Consider the following 19,623-nt stretch of genomic DNA (forward strand, 5'->3'; position numbering starts at 1 on the left):
CATAATCAATGACGAATACTAATGTCACTTTAAAACAAAACAAGCACAATTTTTTGTTATTTCAATTAAACTTGCATTTGCGTGTAATATTCGCAAGTATTACGAGGTATATGTAAGAAAATCTTGGAATCTCAATTTGACCCACTTCCGGTCTTCGATTAGGATGAAATTTTGCACACGCTCTGAGCTAAGAAACGTCATTCCAAATCCAATATGGCGGCCTACCCAAGATGGTGGGCTGACTGCATTGAAGAGGGATGTTGACTCACCTCGCTGCTCTAATGCAGGTCGGCAGGGCTTACGGTGATAATTTTTGATTCTTTAACGATAACTATCAAATGTTATTGATAATAATGACAGGGACAGATGGCTTAAAGCGCTCTCCGAGGCACGAATGTGAGTTCCGGCCTAAGAATTTGTACTGAAAGAAAAGCTCAGTTTTCAGAGCCCCACCAAAGATTCGAACCCAAGACTTCGTGATCCGAAGCCACGAGATATAGAATTTTAGAATCAAATCTTACCAATAACAGTGAGCCAATTAGAATCAGGCACAACGCTACTACGGAACCATCTGCAACAATAATATAAGTTTTGTATGGATGTTTGGATGTTTGTTACTCTATAACGCCGCTACTACTTAAGCGATTTGGCTGAAATTTGGAATGGAAATAGATTTTACTCTGGATTAACACATAGGCTTTTTATCCCGAAAAAAAAACCATGGTTTCCCGAGATTTGCGAAAAATTATGATTTTGATGATATGAATGTTTGTTACTCTTTCACGCCTCAACTACTGAACCGAATTAGCTGAAATTTGGTATTAAGATATATTATAGCCTGGATTAACACATAGACTACTTTTTATCCCGGAAAAATGGTCCCCGAGGGATTTGTGAAAAACTAAATTCCACGGGGACGAAGTCGCGGGCGTCCGCTAGTATTAACATATACGCGTGTTCCCTAGCTCGCAGTTGCTAGCGAAGTGACAATGTTATCGCAATGTAGGTTTCAGGTAATCTTTAAATTGGTAGTTTTCACTGTTTTAAGACGCAAGCGCTGGTGTCTCCGCATAGGTGGCTGGTGTCTGAAAGTCTAGGTTTTGGTCTTCGACACAGCTAACGATGCATTATATTAGTACCAATATACCGACTAAGTTATTCCCTCACACTATATTTTTATTAACTAATTATACTACAGTCATTGTAGGCCAAAATCAGCTATAACCTCTGATTTCGTTGAACCTCCATAGATTTGGATGAAAATTTGGGATTAAGTATGCTTTACCCTCTACTTCAAAAGTGACATATGCTCGTCTTGCGCATTTGATTAATGAAATTGATCGATCCAGAGCCAGAGTGTGTGATTACCCATAGACAACTTCTAAATTACTTACAAAATCCTACCTATATTAGGTAAGTATATCAAAATGACCTTTAGTTATACCTATGTGGTTTAAATATTAGCCAAATAGCAGAAATGTAGTCGGTATAGTCGCCAGATGTTATGGATCTTGATCCATGAGATTCCGCTACGCTTTTGTCAGGACTCTGAAAGATTTAAATAGAGTTTAGAAGTAGAAAGGGTTTAAATAGCGTTTAGAAGTAGAAAGGGTATAAATAGCGTTTAGAAGTAGAAGTAGGAAGGGTTTTCAGCCGGTGTGCGGCACTACCCGGTTATTCATGAACATGAAAACTGTAGGTAATTAATTACTTATTAATTGATTAAATTACCATTAAATGAAAATGAACAAATTCCAAATTGGACTTGGAGTAGGTAATCATTTCCAGCCTTCATAGCGAAATTATCAAAATAGTTATGATTAATATTAGAATATATATACATATAGCAGATTAATCCCCTTAGAGTCAGCAGAAAAGCATCGTCTAACAGTGGAACTGGACTGCGAACACGATCTTCAGTAATGAATAGTGGGAACACGTAGAGAGATAAATAGATTAACATTACGCAGGGCATGCAAGGAACACGTGCTTAAAAGGATTACCCTGTGTCCATCAATCTAAGACGTAGCTGTTAAGCCTCATATGCTCGTAATTACACCGGCAACCACCTTTCAGTCTAGAACACAGCATTGCTGCTAGGCGTCACAAATAAGCATGCATGGCCATAGTAGGTGCCTTCTTGCCCGAGCGAGCTTTGTCACAGAAAGCTCTATACTACTCATCTTCATTATCAGCCCTATTTTAACAGCCCACTCCAAGCATCCCTTCGTAGTTATATGAAAGGGGATACTGAGCGTGTCATAACCCATTATCCCAATCAGTACCGTGCACTTCATACATGCATTAAAGTACTGAATATCCTAACGGTTGTTTTCTTAATGCTTATTAAATGAAGATTTACCCAGTTTGGTTAATTTTTCTTACCAGGGCATACCCTGATCGACAAAACTTATGCACGTCACTGATCCCAATCTACTACTACTAAAGTGTTATAGGTATTATTTTTAGGAAATGGAAAAGAAATTGAATAGGAATGATGTCACCTACATCCAGGAATATGTTGGGGTCTATTTCATCTTCTTCATCCTCGACAGCTTCATACGTTAAGGGATACGATTCTAACTGAAAATAATGTGGATTATATTGTTATTTGTTATGCTTGTATATAGATAAGTAGGTATAAGTAGATACTAATATTATAAAGAGTTTGCGGGATTGGATAGGGAATCTCTGAATCTACTGAATCGACTTTGATAATTCTGTTAAATAGAAAGTCATATTATTTGTGAGTGGCTATATTTTATTAGGAACAAGAACTACACAGGTGAAACCGCAGGACATCTTCTAGTACCTAGGCAATATTTAACTCATCTTTAACAAACTATGATGGTTCAAAAATGGAGTAATATGAGTTCTTGGCGGGACATTAAAACAGAAACGAGCACAAGCATTTTGTACTCGTTGTATTAAGCGCTTGGTTCTACACAGAAGTCGAGGACCAAATACAACATCTGCATAGTTAAGCTTTGACAATACCAAAGATTCGACCAATTTTATACGTAGTTCCTGAGAGAGGTAATCACGGACCTTATAAATGATTTTTAGCCGATAAAAACAATTTCGAACTACCTCTGCCACATGATCCTCAAACCTAAGGCCAGAATCCATAAGTAGACCTAAATTACGTGCTTGGGAAACTCGCTCCAAAATGTTACCCCTAATGGAAATATTGACATGCTCCAAATTGACTTTATGCAATTGTTTAATTGTACCAAATAAAATGAATTTTGACTTTGAAGGGTTAAGGACAAGAGAATTACACTCAGACCAGTCTGCTATTCGATCAAGGTCCTCATTAATCAAATTAACGGCTTTATCAACATCTTCCGGCTTACAGGAATAGTACAGTTGCAGGTCATCAGCATACAGATGGTACTTGCAGTTTTTAATCTGCTGGATTATATCCGCACAATATATAATGAAGAGAAGCGGACCCAAAACCGAACCCTGTGGTACACCTCTAGGTACTAACGTAGATGTTGAACGCCGTTTACTGCCATCATCATATGCTATTTCCGCAAACTGTGTCCTGTTACTGAGATAACTATCAAACCATTTAACAGTATCAATATCAAACCCATAATATGACAACTTTGATAATAAGAGTGCAACATTGATACTGTCAAATGCTCGAGAAAAATCGAGAAGCACAAGAACAGTACACATACCCGCATCCTGCGATGTAAGTATGTTGTCTGTGACATCCAACAGAGCCGTCACTGTACCACGACCAGCCCTAAACCCGGACTGATACTCCGGCAAAATTTTCCGCTTCTCTACGTATGCTGAAACCTGCAAGTGCACTACTTTTTCTAGTATTTTTGAGAAGCACGGTAAAATGCTAATCGGGCGAAGGTCTTTAGGTGTTTGGGGAATTGGTATTTTAGGTAGGGGACGAATCAAAGCAGTTTTCCAGTCATTTGGAAAAACAGAGCTAGTAATCGAGGTGTTAATTATGGTCATAATAGTGTCAACACTTTGCGGGAGTGTCATAAACATCATGTCCAGTGTAATTTTATCAGTACCTTCAGCATTCGAGTGAAGATTTTTAAGAATTTTTAAAATATCAATTTCAGAAATAGTAGATAAAGAGAAGGAATCGCTATAAAGATGATTAAATTCATAATAGGTAAGAAGAGATAAAGATGTAATGTTAGCACCTGGGACATTTAGAAAATGAGCATTTATTGCCTCGACATCTGTGAAATGTGCTGGTAATGAAACTTTTTTGTTAGGCAGCACAGTAGTTTTTAAATTAGTCCACATTATTTTAGGAAATTTTATTTTATTATTAATATCATGCTTGAAATAAGCGCGCTTTTCGTTGTGAATGGACTCGATAACCAAATGTTTATACTGTATGTAGTTAATTTTATTTGCTTCACATTTATCACAACGCCATTTTTAAAGGCTATATTAGATTATCGTTGTAATAATTTGTTAATGTCCTAGGCAAAGGTGTGTAGGTATACGAGTGTGTAGGTGTGAGACTTGACCTCATTTTTGGCTTATGATACTATTGTTTAGTCTTGAACGATATCTATCTTTCAAACCCTAAACGCTAAAGCTGACGATTTAACTTATCTTAATAATAACACTAAACTAGAAAATATAGCGGAAATTAACACAACAAAAACTAATACAATGAATGTTGATCTCAACTAACAACAATTAATTTTAAATTAGGTATGTACATAAAATAATGTTTTCTTACTTACTTCTAAGCTAGATTTTTCGGACATAATCGTCGGTAAAACATAATCTTTTGTCGCCGAATCCACCGAATATTTAACTTTTCTCAACACTGTCGGAAAACTCTAAAATAAAAAAGAAAAACAAAAATCAAAATCAAAGCTGAGAAGTAACGGGTAGGTATGTATGCATATACATTTAGTGCACAGTTACAGGTACAGCATGGTATAGGTATATGATATGCAGGGATAAACGTCACATTTAAAGAAGAAAAGTATGTATTTTAAAATTGCAAGTGGAAGGACACTTGAGGAGATAAAGGCCAAAGAAGAGTGATTAGAGTGTATAAAAAAAATATTTGGGTAGAAGGAGTAAGTGATCAGTAGACGTATGAGAATGAAAACGAATGGCATACTATGCCGACATCACTTAAATGGTTAAGGACAATAAGGTCAAAGAAGATGATGATTAAGTCAAAGTTTAGTTTTACCTTTAATAATGAATAGAAATCTGCGCCTTCGATGTATAGCAAATCAATGTTTCTAGAAGCTATTACATTAGACATAGTTAAATATCTTGTCGCTCCGCGAATATTTCCAAAAATTCCACCCGGCCCCATACAGGCTTCAACTTCGTTAATATTACTGATAATATCCACCTTTATAAAAGAGATTTAAGTGAAATGTTAAAACACCGAGATTCATTTAAAACCTGAATTTTAAACGAGAAATTTGCTTACTTTGCCGCGATAAATAATGTACATGTTACTTATGACCTCATTAGATCTCATCACCATGTAGCCTTTTTGAAAATATCCCTCCTTGAGTGTTTTCGCGAAAGCTCTAAAGAAAGAATACTCTACATCCTCAAATAATGGTATTTCTCTTAAAGTTTTTTCGTACATGTACAGAACTGCGTCTTCGTTTAAATTGGCATGCAGTTTTCCTAAAATTTTTTGGTGCTAAAAATTAAGAAGACTGGTTTTTAAAGATTTCTTAAATGTCTGTTGAAATATGAAGCATTTAAACATTTAAACGAATGGTTGGGTAATGACACTTTAACTTACCGACCAGCCTCCAGTTCTTTTCCATTGATATTTCCAATAATCGATCACGGACTTTTTTAACAAGTATGGTACCTTCTCCTTGTTTAAAAATAGCTCTAAATGCTTTAAGTTCTCCTGGAATGTAGTAACCACTTGATCAGCCATAGCTTTCAACGATGCTATGCGTGCATACACGTAACTGAAAAAGATTTGCCGAATAGTTATGGAATAATACTGCGATTGACTTGAATAGGCATCATTATCAACATCATTATTTTCAGACAATAGACGTCTATTGCTGCAGCAGCACTGCTGAAGGACAATGACCTTTCAAACACCACATTAGAGGTACTTAATTAGAAACTTAACCTAACTAAAAATCTGTTTTGGCTTGACCATTCGTCATTTCACTAACGTTGTAAGGTTTGGGTATTTGTTACTTGTAAACTCAAAAATCCAACATGGGCTAGTTAATGCTGTCATTCAGACACTGCAACTAAATACATAAAAACAAAATAAACCGGTTCAACAACGCTGCCTTCTAAAAACATTTTCACCTCCCTATAAATATGGTCCGTTTCTTCAGACATGTTTTCTGAATTCTAATCACCCAAAGCCCAATAAGGGAAGTATGACGAATAACATCACCCACCCAAAAAACAAAACGCCATGTATATTGATGCAAATTGAGAGAAGCATGTGGGAGGTGTCTTGGGCCGTGATATCACCAAAACCCGCGCCGGTGAAACTCGCAGCCGTCCAATAATACGCCAGCAAATATACTTTGCCTGGAGATAGGTAGCTGTCTGTAAATATTTTTCCGCTGTCAATCCAGGAACCTGAAAAATTTAACTATTGCAAAACCTCAACAATAAATATCATGACATTACTTACATTTTACGACCTCTCTGGCATAGTTCTTAATACTGTGACTATTAATTAGAATTACTATCATTAAATAGTATAATAATAGCGTTACTTTGCAGAAATTCATTACAAACAGTGATTAAATAGTTTATTTTGATATTATCTGCGAAACACCGACGAATCCAAGCGACAACGTTTCACTCCCATAACGGAGTAACCTCAAAAGATGTTGACTCGATAACTTTCAGACGGGAAGTCAAAACCAAAACCGAATCATCTATGAAACACCGACTTCATATTGCGTAATTGTAAAGTCCTTGTAGAAAAATCGGTTTTGTTTTAAGCTTTTGTTTCCGATATTTATTTTCAAATTTGTAACAGTCAGGATACCTTCTTTACAAATCATATTTCCTCTTAAGTTATAAGTTGTTTTCATATACGGCCCAGCCATGGATAATCTCTCAAGCTTGTCGACAAAATCATCGTTATCATAAGCGACTACGTATCTGCATGTCATAGTCATTAGTATTGATGTATAGAGATTTAAAAAGAAAAGAGTTAGCAGCAGAAATTGCACGACGCTCATCAAATAAGCCTGAAATGAAAATATTGGGTTTTAACTATGGACTTGAAATTATTTAACATGCAATGGTATTGGCTTTCATATTCACACAAAATGAAGAAATTATTAATGAATGTACTTAATGATAATAACAAATATTGTAAAGAATGGTGATTTAAAAAAAGCAACTGTTGATTTTCTTTTCGGTTCTTCTCAGCAGAAAATGTCTTTAGAACCGGTGGTAGAGTCTCTACAAATAGTATAACTTGACGCCTTAAAAGTGTTTCTAAACTCGGCCTAGGTAGGTACTTGCTATAAACTCATATTGGTTTTCATTTAAATAGCGGTTGCTCTAGGTAAAAGGTTTCTTAGACAATTGTCCAAGTATAAAATGAAGTTTGTTGGGAATGCTATAAGAAATTATGTCCTCATTCGCCAGATATTTATGGCAACCCCTAGCCGGTGACACTTAAAGTTTGACCAGTCGAAAGTCTGACCATGATCAGCTTTTACTTTTCTATACTAATATTATAAAGAGGTAAAGTTTGTAAGTTTGTAAGTTTGTCACATTTTTTAAATGGGGTAATCTTCGGAACTACTGGTCCGATTTTAAAAATTCTTTCACCAATAGAATGCTACATTATCGGGGAGTGCTATAGGCTATATTGATATCATATATATTAGCCGAGTTATCACAGTTTTTGTCATACAGGTCGGACTGAAAATCCTCTTAAACAGACTTATTCGCATGCGCTGCCTTAACTATTGTGTAAAATTGAAATTAATGTATGGAGACTTTATGTATCTTTAAAAGTTCTACAAAAAAGTCCGCGACACCATATATCTATCTTCTATATATTAGCAGATATAGTACCTTTTGTGTTTTAAAAATTATTAATTTTATATACTTAGGTTTACGTCATTATTTATACAACTAAACTTTAATCCTTATTAAAATAAATTATTTAATAATCACAAAGTTATTATGGAGATAAGATTTGCCCTTTACAGTATGTTAATTACTTAAATAGTTTCGGAGATAATACAAAATTTCTAAAAGACGCAGAAATTCCGCTATATGACGCCCAGCGCTTTCATTTATGTAGTTCCCGTTCCCGTGTGAATATGGGGATCAAACATAGCCTATGACACTCGCAAATAACGTAGCTTTCTATTGGTAAAACAATTTTCCAAATCGGTCCAGTAGATCCAGAGATTACCTCCTACAACCACACGAACTTTACCTCTTTATATTATTAGCATAGAAGTCTCTATTTCTCTTGGCCATACCACCATGACTCTCGAAGGACTGGACCGATTTTGCTAAGGGTAGGAGTAAGATAGAGAAGTTACAGGGTAGGGTAGGGTACGGGTAGGGAAGCGTAGGGGTAGGGTAGGTTTAGGGCCGGGTTTAGGGTAGTGGTAGGGTAGGGGTAGGGTAGGGTAGGGGTAGGGTAGATGTAGGGGTTGGGTAGGGTAGGGTTGGGGTAGTGGTAGGGTGGGGGTAGGGGTAGGGTAGGGTTGGGGTAGTGGTAGGGTAGGGTAGGGGTAGTAGTAAAGTTGACATCGAAATTTACGCGGACGAAGTCGCGGGCGTCCGCTAGTCAGTTTATAATTCAAAATGTCCTGTGAGACCATATGAGATTTTTTATCGCTCTTTATCATGTGAAATTATGATTGAGCGTTTATGACAGTTTAATATAAAAAAATAATTGGATACCGCAATGACTGACGTAAAAAGAACAGGAATATACAATACTTATACAAACCCTTTTCAATGCACCGATCGACTCTGTCCAAAATGCCGCATATAGTTTATAGATTTGCAAAACGTTAACCATTCTGATGAGACAGTGATACATATGAGAGTTAACAAGATGGTCCTCTGGGGTGTGGTTTTCATCATGGTTAGGAACAAAGAGTTTCCATACAGCGTACCATGGGAAACACGTGAGTAGATCCACCATGAATGTCCTCTATAAACCAAAAAAAGAGCAAAAAAATTTAATGATTCAAACTTATTTCGTGGTTGTTCATTATGAATATTATTTACACGGGTACATACCACAATAAATCGACGTGATTGTTAATGTCGATATTTGTATAATCTCGTCGTTTTATCGTGGTATGTACCCGTTTAAAAATTATTCATAGCAAAAAAAAATGTTTAAATTGAAAGCTATAGATATTATATTAACTAAAGTATCTATTAGGTATATGTATATTAAAATGAATAATCCTAATTTGAATGTCTATGACACTACATTACTCAAGCAGTTTATAGTAAACAACTATGTTTAAAAAAAATCATTTCAAGCGAGTGTTTTCATTACAATACAAAATAAGAAAGATAGGTAGATGTAATTTTATTTAAAAAAAAATATATAAATACTTACGTTATAATACGATTGATGAAAGAAGAGAAACAGAGTGAATTAATGTTTTCAGGTTTTCTGATTTAGAATCGGATATAAACGAACAGTCATAGCGTGCCAATGATAAGCATTAGTAACTTACTCTCAAATAATTCCTTGCAGTTAAGTAAGGGTGGTAGATAAGTTGATTTTTCGAACCGTAGAAAGCAACGTGTAGCATCAAATATAAATCTACGTAGCAAAAACATTCCAAAACTACGATTCCTACATTGAAGTGTTTACATGTAGGCGCAGTAGCAATGCTAATCTAAAAGAAAACAATTTATTTATGAATAAATACTTGTATGATTAACGTGCTATCTACTGCAAACATTAAATTGAAAATTTTATCAAACTAAGCTTTATGCTTGCTTGTGAAAAACTTTAAAAACCGTTTAGTAGACTAGTAACGACTATAGACAATCATACAAAATTCCACGTTTATATCAGCAGGGTTCAAAACCGCAGCAAGGTTTTGTTTGTGTTATTCATTGTTTTCACTTTGCTGTTAGTTACATGCACTTTGATTAGCAATCCATTTTTAAATGATTTTATATTATGATCTTTTTAAAAGTGTCCTGATCAAAGTGAACAAGGAACATCGATTAAACTCGGCTACGATTCCCGACTGCGATTGATTTACGATTGAATGTGTATTTGGACCTTGTATTATGGAGTGAATCAAAATCTCAATAGAGTAATCAGGTGTCTTAAAAATACTCGATCTCTAGTACACTAACAATACTAAATCTATATCTTAAAACGTTACTCTGTTCTCAAACAAGTTTGGATTGGCAGATAAGTAATGCTCGTCAGATGACTTACTGGAACCAACATGCTGAGTAGATAAGCCGCGCAGACTCTAAGGATGGCCCAAGTTTTCAGAAATACACCATCTGGCTTGATTGCTATCGGCATCAACAAATATGGTGACAAAGAGTTAAATACTTTAAACTGCTTGTACGATTTCATATATTTCTCGCCCATTTTTCTATAATCGTCCGCAACGTTTATGAAGGAATCTAATTTGATAGAGACATCAATTAATATACATAGTGTGTAGGTTGTCGAAACATTGTTTTCAAAGGCATCTCCAACACAAGAATAGGAAAATTGATAATATTACGGAGGGGAGGGTGACAAAATAATAAATTATGGGGAACTTATACAAGAGATGATCCTTTACTTTTGGAATGTTCGTATCTATATTTCAATATGGGTGTGTTCAAGTCAAGAGTGAATGGGCATTTTCTAGGCAAGCGCGTTTCATCATAGACTTATTATCATCACCAGCATCATTGCTTACCATCAGGCGTGATTGAAGCCAAGCGCTTCCTTATGTATAATACAAAAATAAACTACTACGGCGATTATAATTACTAAGCCATCTACTGAATGGCTTTAGGACTTTGCATTATCCCCCTCCCTGTCCCTTCTTGACGACGTTCTTAATTGATTTGTAAAACAAACTGTTATTCTACCATTTATAAAGTCTTGCAAAATATTCGTTATCTTTTTCCTATCCTGTTTCTCCGTCAGAAGGCTGTGATTCTTGAAATAGGCGTCCGTGTTTTGCATTCTTGCTATTTGTTCTATTTTCTTCAACTCTTCCGGTAAGAGTAAGCCGTCGTGCTCTCTCATGTCCGGGAATAGATTCAACGCGGATGTGTAAGCAAAATGGTTGATGCTTATAAGCTTAAAATTTATAAAAAGATTTGATTACATGTATTTAACTGAATTGTTATTAGGTGTCTACAGTAACTTCAATAACGAAGACAAATATTTCTTGGTTAATAAGACATGGCTTTTAGAACTTTTCGTCAATTTCTAAGGAACAATACTTAACAATACACTAATAGGTACTTCTTTTCGGTACAAGGTACCCTATGTTTACCCCATAATAGGTAAGGACCCTATTATTTTTATGTGACAACATGAATGCAATTTCTTAAAATTACTCGAGTAGTGAAACTGTTGAAAGCTTACAACTAAATTCACTTTGGTATTTACCTATTACTGATTTAAAGATAGCCCATTAGACTAGCCTACAACAATCAATTTTAGGTACCAACTTTAAACTTCAAAGTTAATAAAGGATCTCACATTCTACTTCAACTAACAGATGTTAATGCGCATCGAATTAAAATGCTCACTTACTTTGCAATGTGTCAGAGTAATTACAGTGCTGACAGCCGGCACGCCGTACAAAAGCACTAATAAACCCAGATGGTTCCCGGGGCCATTGACACGTTCCCTCTTAGTTTCTCTCATCTCCTTAGATGTAACCAAACAATAACCGCTCTCAATTATATAAAGGTCTCTTGTAACGGTACCGCCGTAATATACTATCTCTCCTGGTGGTAGGATGATGTCTCTGGCAGCTGTTTTGACAATTTTGGTTAGTTAAAATGTGACAAAGTTATCGACATAACTCAAAAAGTCGCAAAGCTGAAGTGGTTATGGGGTACTTATATAAGTTTAAATAGCCATTGGAGGTCGAGGCCCCAACCAATATGTAAATGTGCCGAAAGCAGCAAACATTCATATCGACTCGTTTTTTTTGGGGACAAGAATTAAAGAAGTCAATATTGTTTTGAAAAGGCTGGACCTTAAGCTATCTTGAGAATGGAAATATCTTCCGACTTTTCTAAAGTAGATATCACATAAGGAGATGAAACACACATAAATCTAATAAATATAATTAAAATCTGGTATTTTATTGGTAAGCATTATTTAAAGCTCGCACAAAATCTTTAATATACGATCCATTTCGAAACTAATAGTAATTAGCTTGGCAGACGCGAACATTACTGACACAATTAGGTCGTGCGTGTAAAACGTTTTACACCCTAGTGATTACATTACCCAAGATAGCAGTCCCATTCATAAATACGTACTTTCTGTTAGCGTATGAATGTAAGCTTTATTTTTCACTTGGAAGAACCTAATTGAAGTCAGCGTCTTGAATCGCGCTTGATGGAGCACTTTCTTTCGTAACTCTGAAGGCACTATGGTTTTTTCGAGCCAATTTTCACCAGTAAGTTCGACACCCTAAAAGGTAACATTTTGTATTTGCTGTATCTTATAATTGATTATAATTATACTAAAAGTTATGTTATTTACAATATTTGTAGTAGGATCTTTGTGACGGCGCTCGTCCGGAGAAATACTACTGCTATACTTATTTTTTTGGCATGGCTGTAGTGTTTATCAGTGCAGTGCAGTTGAGCATTGATATCAGTGAAATGAAAGACACATGAGGCTTAACATTTATGCTTCAGCTTAACGGCGCAGGGCATATTAGTACCTACGTGTTTCTTAGATATCCAATATACAAAATGTTACTCTGTTATGGGCGATGGATTTTTACTTAACATCAAGTGATCCGATTGCTTTTGCGATAACTAGCTTCAATATAAAGTAAACAGATCATAAATAAATAAATAAATAAATATACTTAAACAATACACATCACTATCTAGCCCCAAAGTAAGCATACAGAGTAGCTTGTGTTATGGGTGCTAAGATAGTTGATATTACAATATTAATATACAATTATATACTACATATAAATACTTATATAATGTATAAATACACACAGACACTGGAAAACACTCATGCTCATGCAACATCATATCTCATAAAATATGTATTAATGGAATATTCACCATGTATTGCTGATAAATTTTTCATGTTGTCATTACTCATTCGTTATTATAATATTATTATTATTTAATATACTTTATACTTTGTTTACTTTACCGCGTTATACTGCCATTGGAGCTCGTAAAAGGACATGATTCTCGACACTATAGTCGGATGCATCTTGTTTTCTTTCATGAATCTATCAATCGTGATTATTATTTCCAAAAACGCAGTCTTAGTCCTAAAAATGAATTTTCGATGAAAAAAGAAAATCTATACCTGGAAGTCCATTCGACTTAAGATATAGTGGTAAGATGACACATGACAGTGTTAGTGTATGTATGTTTGTATTACTAAGGTTCTTCAATTGTACACTGAAACGCACTGTCTGTCAACTATCTACTGTCAAACGTTTGTCCATTGCTTGTCTTATACCTTACCAATACATCGAAAGCCAAACAGGCTTCTAAAAGTAGAAAAACTATATTTAAAGTTAACTATTGCACGAAACAGACATACCTAGACCAATGAGTCACAACAGCTGAAAACTCAGACACACAGTATCCAGTGAGCAAAACTCCGTATAAACTGAGAAATGCTACGAATCCCATATCAAATTGATCGCCAGGAGTAAAATCACCGTAGCCCACTGATAATAATGTAGTAGTAGCGAAATACGTCGAGGTTAGAATATGATATTTTGTTCTGGAAAGAAAATCTTTTAATAACTCTGGAATTTATGTATCATAAGTTCATCAAACTCAAGACTACCAAAATAGTTTTAGAATGTACTAAAATGTTTTACTAGCCGACTAGCTCATACTTGCTCGATGTCACACTTCTTTTGTGATTTTCCCATGTCAAAGCATTTGCAAACCACGAATTTTGAGAGCATCTATTAACGAAACATGCTTCCATGTATAAAATGACGCCCGACCAGTAACATATAAATCCAATGTAAACACAGTACTTGACAATCTATAAAATTAAACAAAGTTATATTATTTGTTAAGTATACCTTTACATTTTCATTGAGAAGGAATACTATAAGGAACTTAGGTTATCCTAATAACTATACCAATAATGCCCAGTACACCTTGAATTTAAATAAGAAATATAAAATATCTAAGAGACATACCTTCACTATAATAGTATTTGCAAGTAGTTTCCTCTCCAACTCTTCAAAAAAGCTAGTTAATCTCCACACTAAACAAAGTTTAGTGCCTTTACACAAATAGAAGAGATGATTTCTGTAATTATCCAGGTACGATGCATTTGTGTGTATAGTGACAATATATTCGAAAGGGATTATAGCAAACACATCCATATAAAATCCCATAGTATACATCCGATAGTTTAGTATGCTTATAAAACTTTTAATGTATCTCTTTTTAGTCTTCACGGCTGTGACGATTGTAATAAATAGATTTAATATTAAAGAGACTGTTATCACAATTTCTATGTAGAAAAATATTCCCCTCGGAAATTCTCTTTTGAATCCGATAAAATATGGATAAAGTAAGCACACATAGAATACAATGCATAACATGTAAAACTGCCAATATTTAACGAGATAACAATCTGATTCGAGAATCCATGGAAATTTTGAATTTAAACAGGTAAAAGCACTGATACGCTTTTTAACATGTTCCGATAATATGTAAAGATCCAAACAATTTTCGTCTAGTTCATCGTCATTAGTAAAATTGTTTATGTCACTTAAACCTGTTGAATTAAGTATGTGATTTAGTATAGTATTATTTATTGCTAATTCAAATTAAAGTACCATTACCTTGAATGTAACGCAGTCTATCCTTTAAACATTTAATGCTGCTTTTTTTTGTATCTTTCGAAACATAAATATTCAAAGATAACTGTTTTTCCTTTCCCTGCTTTTGTTTTCTGCAATGGCTTCGGTAAATTCTTTCGTTAAGTTCTTTCCGTATCTTGGCAACTAAATCAGGGTAAGTAATCATCAACTTAATAAAGTCAGCCTTACTAAGAACCTGACATTCCACATATGTCGCTGCTTTAACTGTACATCGGGCTGTAAAAATATTGCGATTATTTCTGTCAAATAAGATCTTAATACTGTTATGCAGTAAAGTGTAGTAAGTACCTGGAATGTTATACACCAGTGAGATTTCCCCAAAACATGTGCCCTTAGCAAATGATATCATTGGGCTTTCGTCGTCCTCATCAGATAAGAGTTCTAAGACGCCGCTTGTGACACAAATCTTTGTTGAATAAAAACATAACATGTAAATCTTTGTATAGCACTTGTATTGGTATTTATTAATAGCAGCTCAATGAATGAGCAATATGTAAATATTAAACAATGCAGAAATATATTATTACCATAATAGTCTTGTTTTGATTGTGATTATAAACAATGTCGCCAGGTAAATAAAACTGGTGGCTCATTGTGACGGACAGTCTTCTAAGGAATGCTTCCGGAAGTTTTCTGAATATCAAAGAACTGTACAGTGGCACCGCATTAAGGTCATAACATATTTCCATTTGCAAAGGTGCTGGTAGTAGTTTCATTAGCTTGGGTTTGAAAACTCCCGATTTTTGATACCAAAGATCGTCGTAATATCTTTAACAAATTTATGATTCTCAAAGTTGCGAAATGTATTATCTTGATGATACCCAAAAGAAACTACGAAGGTCTACTGACTACTTGGGTTTATTAAAATATACGTAATATATAAAATGCACCTACCTTATAATACGCTTAGTTGTTTCGGAATCCATTTTGATCAACGTCAAGTGATTTTGAATTTTCTTCAACTGCCGTACATACTTTGCTCGTCTAGTCGTTATGGTTATAAATAGTGATGTCAGAGAACCAACAAACACAACAGTCGTCAATAGAAATCCTAACAAAATAGCGATTGCAGCTATTATTCTCTCACATGTAGTTACAGGATAGATTTCTCCAAGTGCGTTTGTCGTAAAAAACAATACAGACCAATATGCGCCAACAAAATACCAATCAAAAGTAGTTTCGGTAGGAAGTTTTACAGTAGCGACCGACCAGGATGACCGTAGTTCATGAATGTCAAAGTGTTTATTGGCAAACAAGTACCATATACAGGTCCAAGTATGGACCGACAATAAGAACAGTACCAGGTACTGTGCCAAAAACGTAGTCCATTGATTTGTGCCAGCTTGCGAAGACTTACCATAGGAATATTCAATTATTCTATAAACGCGCACAGTCGCAATTATGGGAGCAATCGCGTGGTAACTGAATGGTGTATATTCCTGAGGTATCATTAAGTACATAAAGGAATATGGTAATGCCAGGACAGCATCTAATATTACACGCATTAAATCCGGTTCCACTAAGTTCAGTGTCTTTCTCCACTTTTCAAAGAACTTCAATCCAAAAACAATAACAACGTCAATTGTGAACATAAAATTCAAAAAGATCACAAGTATGATTAGCCAGAAGGATCTTTCGTGTGGTTTGTTAAAAGTATAGAGACATGTTTCTAAGAAGTATGCAAAGAAGATTGTTGCTAAAATAAACACTTTCCACATAGCGTTTGTGTAAATTAAGAGAATATAGCGGAGCTTGTTGCTGTGAAAGTCAGTTCGGGGTTCTTGAAGTATGGCATAAGTCTTCTGTCGTTTCTGTTCATCTACTTCAATCAATATGTTATGCGAGTGTACTTCTGAAAAGCGGCCTATTGGAGCAGGTTTAATAAATAAATCGGATCTATCTTGCCTGTCTCTGAATTTGTAAATATTTAAACTCGAATTTTCTTCATCTTCGTTCTCTGAAACAAAATGTTTGTCGATTGTAGGTGGGATTTGCAAAATTAAAAATTGGAAAATCAATTTCTTAGAAACGCCAGTATAGAATCATTCGAAATAGGTATATGAGCATATTTTGAGAAATTGGTTTTTGACGTAAACGCAGCCAGATAGATAAGTGTTCAGTAAATGGATTTAATGAGGGTAGTTATTATTTGTTGGTTTACTTTTTCTATTATTTATCTCATATACACAAATTTTAAAAGATACTTACTCATTTTTCAAGTGCACCTTTCTTATTTGTCTTAACGTTCGTTTCACTCGTAGTAACAAAGAAAACTGTAATAAAAAACGTGATAATGAAAATCTAGTGGGCGCCTATTAGCAACATTGATTATATAAACTAGTAGGTTTCGTGGGAAAAAGACTATAACGAAATTTTAAGTAAGCGTAGGATTATGTGTGGTCTCAGTTACTTTCGGATTTAAGGCATGGTATTCTTACACTATTTTAATAATAGAAGTAGGTGCTGCTAGACGAACCAAGCAAATGGCCCACTGAATGGTAAGTGGAAAACTATAGCCTACAGATCTGCACTTTATAAGAAGGGAATACCTCCTTGAATCCTTGCTTGAATGCCCTAAAAGGTGCCGGCCTGTGTCTGTGTATGCTGTAGGTAAGTGTAATGTATCTTTTCTTTCTCTTATTCTTTCGAATCTTAGGCACAGTTTTTTTGTCAAAAGATTGATAACTTTCGCCAAGCTTGATTATGAGAAATTGAGAACTTTAATCTTGGCTTAACAATTACAGAGTCAAAACAATACACGATACTAAAGCATAATGAAACTTTTCTAATATCCGTCTGTATCTCTGGCTGTTTGTCCGAGATAATCTATGGAACGGCTGAACCGATTTAGTGACTTTCACTGGAAGATAGAGTAGGTTATTAAGCAACATATAGGCTACTTTTTATGCCAGAAAAATCCATGGCTTCCGCGGGATTTGTGAAAAACTGACTTTGACGCGGACGACGGTTAGAGTTACTTTTGTGTTTCTCATGACACTTCTTTCATCAAATATCAGATAGGTATACTTGCTCAAGTTCCAATATTGTTACCAAAGATGTAATGTTTTGATTGAAGTTGCCTGATGACGCAATGTTTTTCCGCGTCCGAGCCCGTAGGCAGAGAGCCGGACATTCAAGATCTCAGACGCAAAATGTGCACACGGCACCAGTCTACATAAGGAGTTTAAGCTTTCATTATGGCAATTTTGATTTATATGCGCCAGTCATAATAAAATGTTAAACTGTAAGTATAATATATTGGAATAAAAATGTTGTAAAATTGGGATTGCTCCTTTAGAACCGCACAAATAGAGAATCTCAATGTAATTGGGTACCATCCGCGTGTTTCTATAGGTGAATTAATGTTAAAAGTCGTTCATCATCATTATCAACCCATATACGGCTCACTACTGAGCTCGAGTCTCCTCTCAGAATGAGAGGGGTTAGGCCAGTAGTCCACCACGCTGGTCCAATGCGGATTGGCAGACTTCACACACGCAGAGAATTAAGATAATTCTCTGGTATGCAGGTTTCCTCACGATGTTTTCCTTCACCGTTTGAGACACGTGATATTTAATTTCTTAAAATGCATACAACTGAAAAGTTGGGGGTGCATGCTCCGGACCGGATTTGAACCCACACCCTCCGGAATCGGCGGCAGAGGTCATATCCACTGGGCTATCACGGCTCGTCGTCAATAAAAGTCGTTGCCGTTAGCAAATTGCCTTTGAAAAGTAATGTTGAAATTATGAACTGGGATAAATACGTTGGGATACCAAGCGAATTTTCATTGGGAAGCGTTGGTCGTCCCTCCACTAGGTGGACTGACGTCATCAAGCAGGCTATAGACAGCCGTTGGATGCTGGCAGCTCGAGACCGTGACAAGTCCAGCAGTGGGCGTCCACCTGCTGAGAACTATGATGATGCTTTTATTTAAAAAAAAAGTCACAAGCCTTGCTACTGAGTAGGTAGGTACGAGTAGTAGCATCATTCTCGACGGTGAAAGTTCCTAGCAATTAGAACCGTATAACGTATTTACTTTTATGATCAGGATACAGCGGCGGCGCCATTATATTTCCATCTTCGTACATAATCGAGTTCTAAAACGTTTAGATACAAGCTTGGAGCGAGCTACCATAGGCGGTTCGAGGTCGAACAAGTCGATACTTTTATGGCAGACCAGCGTGTGTTGGTGAAAAATGCTGTTATAAAACATACCTATACCTAAACCTAACCTATCTAAACTTTAGTATCTTTACTAGAAGAGCTTGAGCTTGATTGTATTCAATCGGATTCTATGGAATTAATAATGGGATTTTAAGCAGTAATAGTAAATCTTAAATATAAAAGAAAATAAATAATTGGAAATATTAGGAATTGAATCCTGAAATAGGTACCTAGTAAGTACATACTAGTAGACAAAATTAAAAACAACACTTATTTTATCATTCGCAAAATGTTTGCTGTCTCTTCTAGTTAATATAAGGGTACCTTATGTATGTCGTTAAACGATTTAAAGCGCCTAGGAAGGTCTTAGTTATTTCAC

The 19,623-nt window shown here is 35.4% G+C and overlaps 1 protein-coding gene across 1 annotated transcript in view; it reads right to left on the bottom strand.

The window, feature by feature from the left end:
• Positions 1 to 19,168, bottom strand: part of LOC112042974 (uncharacterized) — a 26,784-nt gene extending 7,616 nt beyond the window's left edge. The window contains exons 1-24 of the mRNA XM_052884012.1: positions 19,117 to 19,168; positions 15,972 to 17,034; positions 15,605 to 15,845; positions 15,366 to 15,483; positions 15,039 to 15,293; positions 14,385 to 14,971; positions 14,070 to 14,224; positions 13,766 to 13,951; positions 13,364 to 13,487; positions 12,499 to 12,652; positions 11,759 to 11,982; positions 11,083 to 11,296; positions 10,427 to 10,623; positions 9,705 to 9,869; positions 8,957 to 9,163; positions 7,016 to 7,220; positions 6,411 to 6,597; positions 5,780 to 5,957; positions 5,453 to 5,674; positions 5,204 to 5,371; positions 4,740 to 4,838; positions 2,509 to 2,583; positions 1,445 to 1,548; positions 522 to 571 (exon numbers count right to left, since the gene is read on the bottom strand). Of these exons, the coding sequence (XP_052739972.1) occupies positions 522 to 571; positions 1,445 to 1,548; positions 2,509 to 2,583; positions 4,740 to 4,838; positions 5,204 to 5,371; positions 5,453 to 5,674; positions 5,780 to 5,957; positions 6,411 to 6,597; positions 7,016 to 7,220; positions 8,957 to 9,163; positions 9,705 to 9,869; positions 10,427 to 10,623; positions 11,083 to 11,296; positions 11,759 to 11,982; positions 12,499 to 12,652; positions 13,364 to 13,487; positions 13,766 to 13,951; positions 14,070 to 14,224; positions 14,385 to 14,971; positions 15,039 to 15,293; positions 15,366 to 15,483; positions 15,605 to 15,845; positions 15,972 to 17,034; positions 19,117 to 19,168 (5,230 nt within the window). The remainder of the gene's footprint in view (positions 1 to 521; positions 572 to 1,444; positions 1,549 to 2,508; positions 2,584 to 4,739; positions 4,839 to 5,203; positions 5,372 to 5,452; positions 5,675 to 5,779; positions 5,958 to 6,410; positions 6,598 to 7,015; positions 7,221 to 8,956; positions 9,164 to 9,704; positions 9,870 to 10,426; positions 10,624 to 11,082; positions 11,297 to 11,758; positions 11,983 to 12,498; positions 12,653 to 13,363; positions 13,488 to 13,765; positions 13,952 to 14,069; positions 14,225 to 14,384; positions 14,972 to 15,038; positions 15,294 to 15,365; positions 15,484 to 15,604; positions 15,846 to 15,971; positions 17,035 to 19,116) is intronic.
• Between the last annotated feature and the right edge of the window lie 455 nt (positions 19,169 to 19,623).

This window comes from Bicyclus anynana, chromosome 10, assembly GCF_947172395.1.
Source record: "Bicyclus anynana chromosome 10, ilBicAnyn1.1, whole genome shotgun sequence".
Classification (NCBI taxonomy): domain Eukaryota; kingdom Metazoa; phylum Arthropoda; class Insecta; order Lepidoptera; family Nymphalidae; genus Bicyclus; species Bicyclus anynana.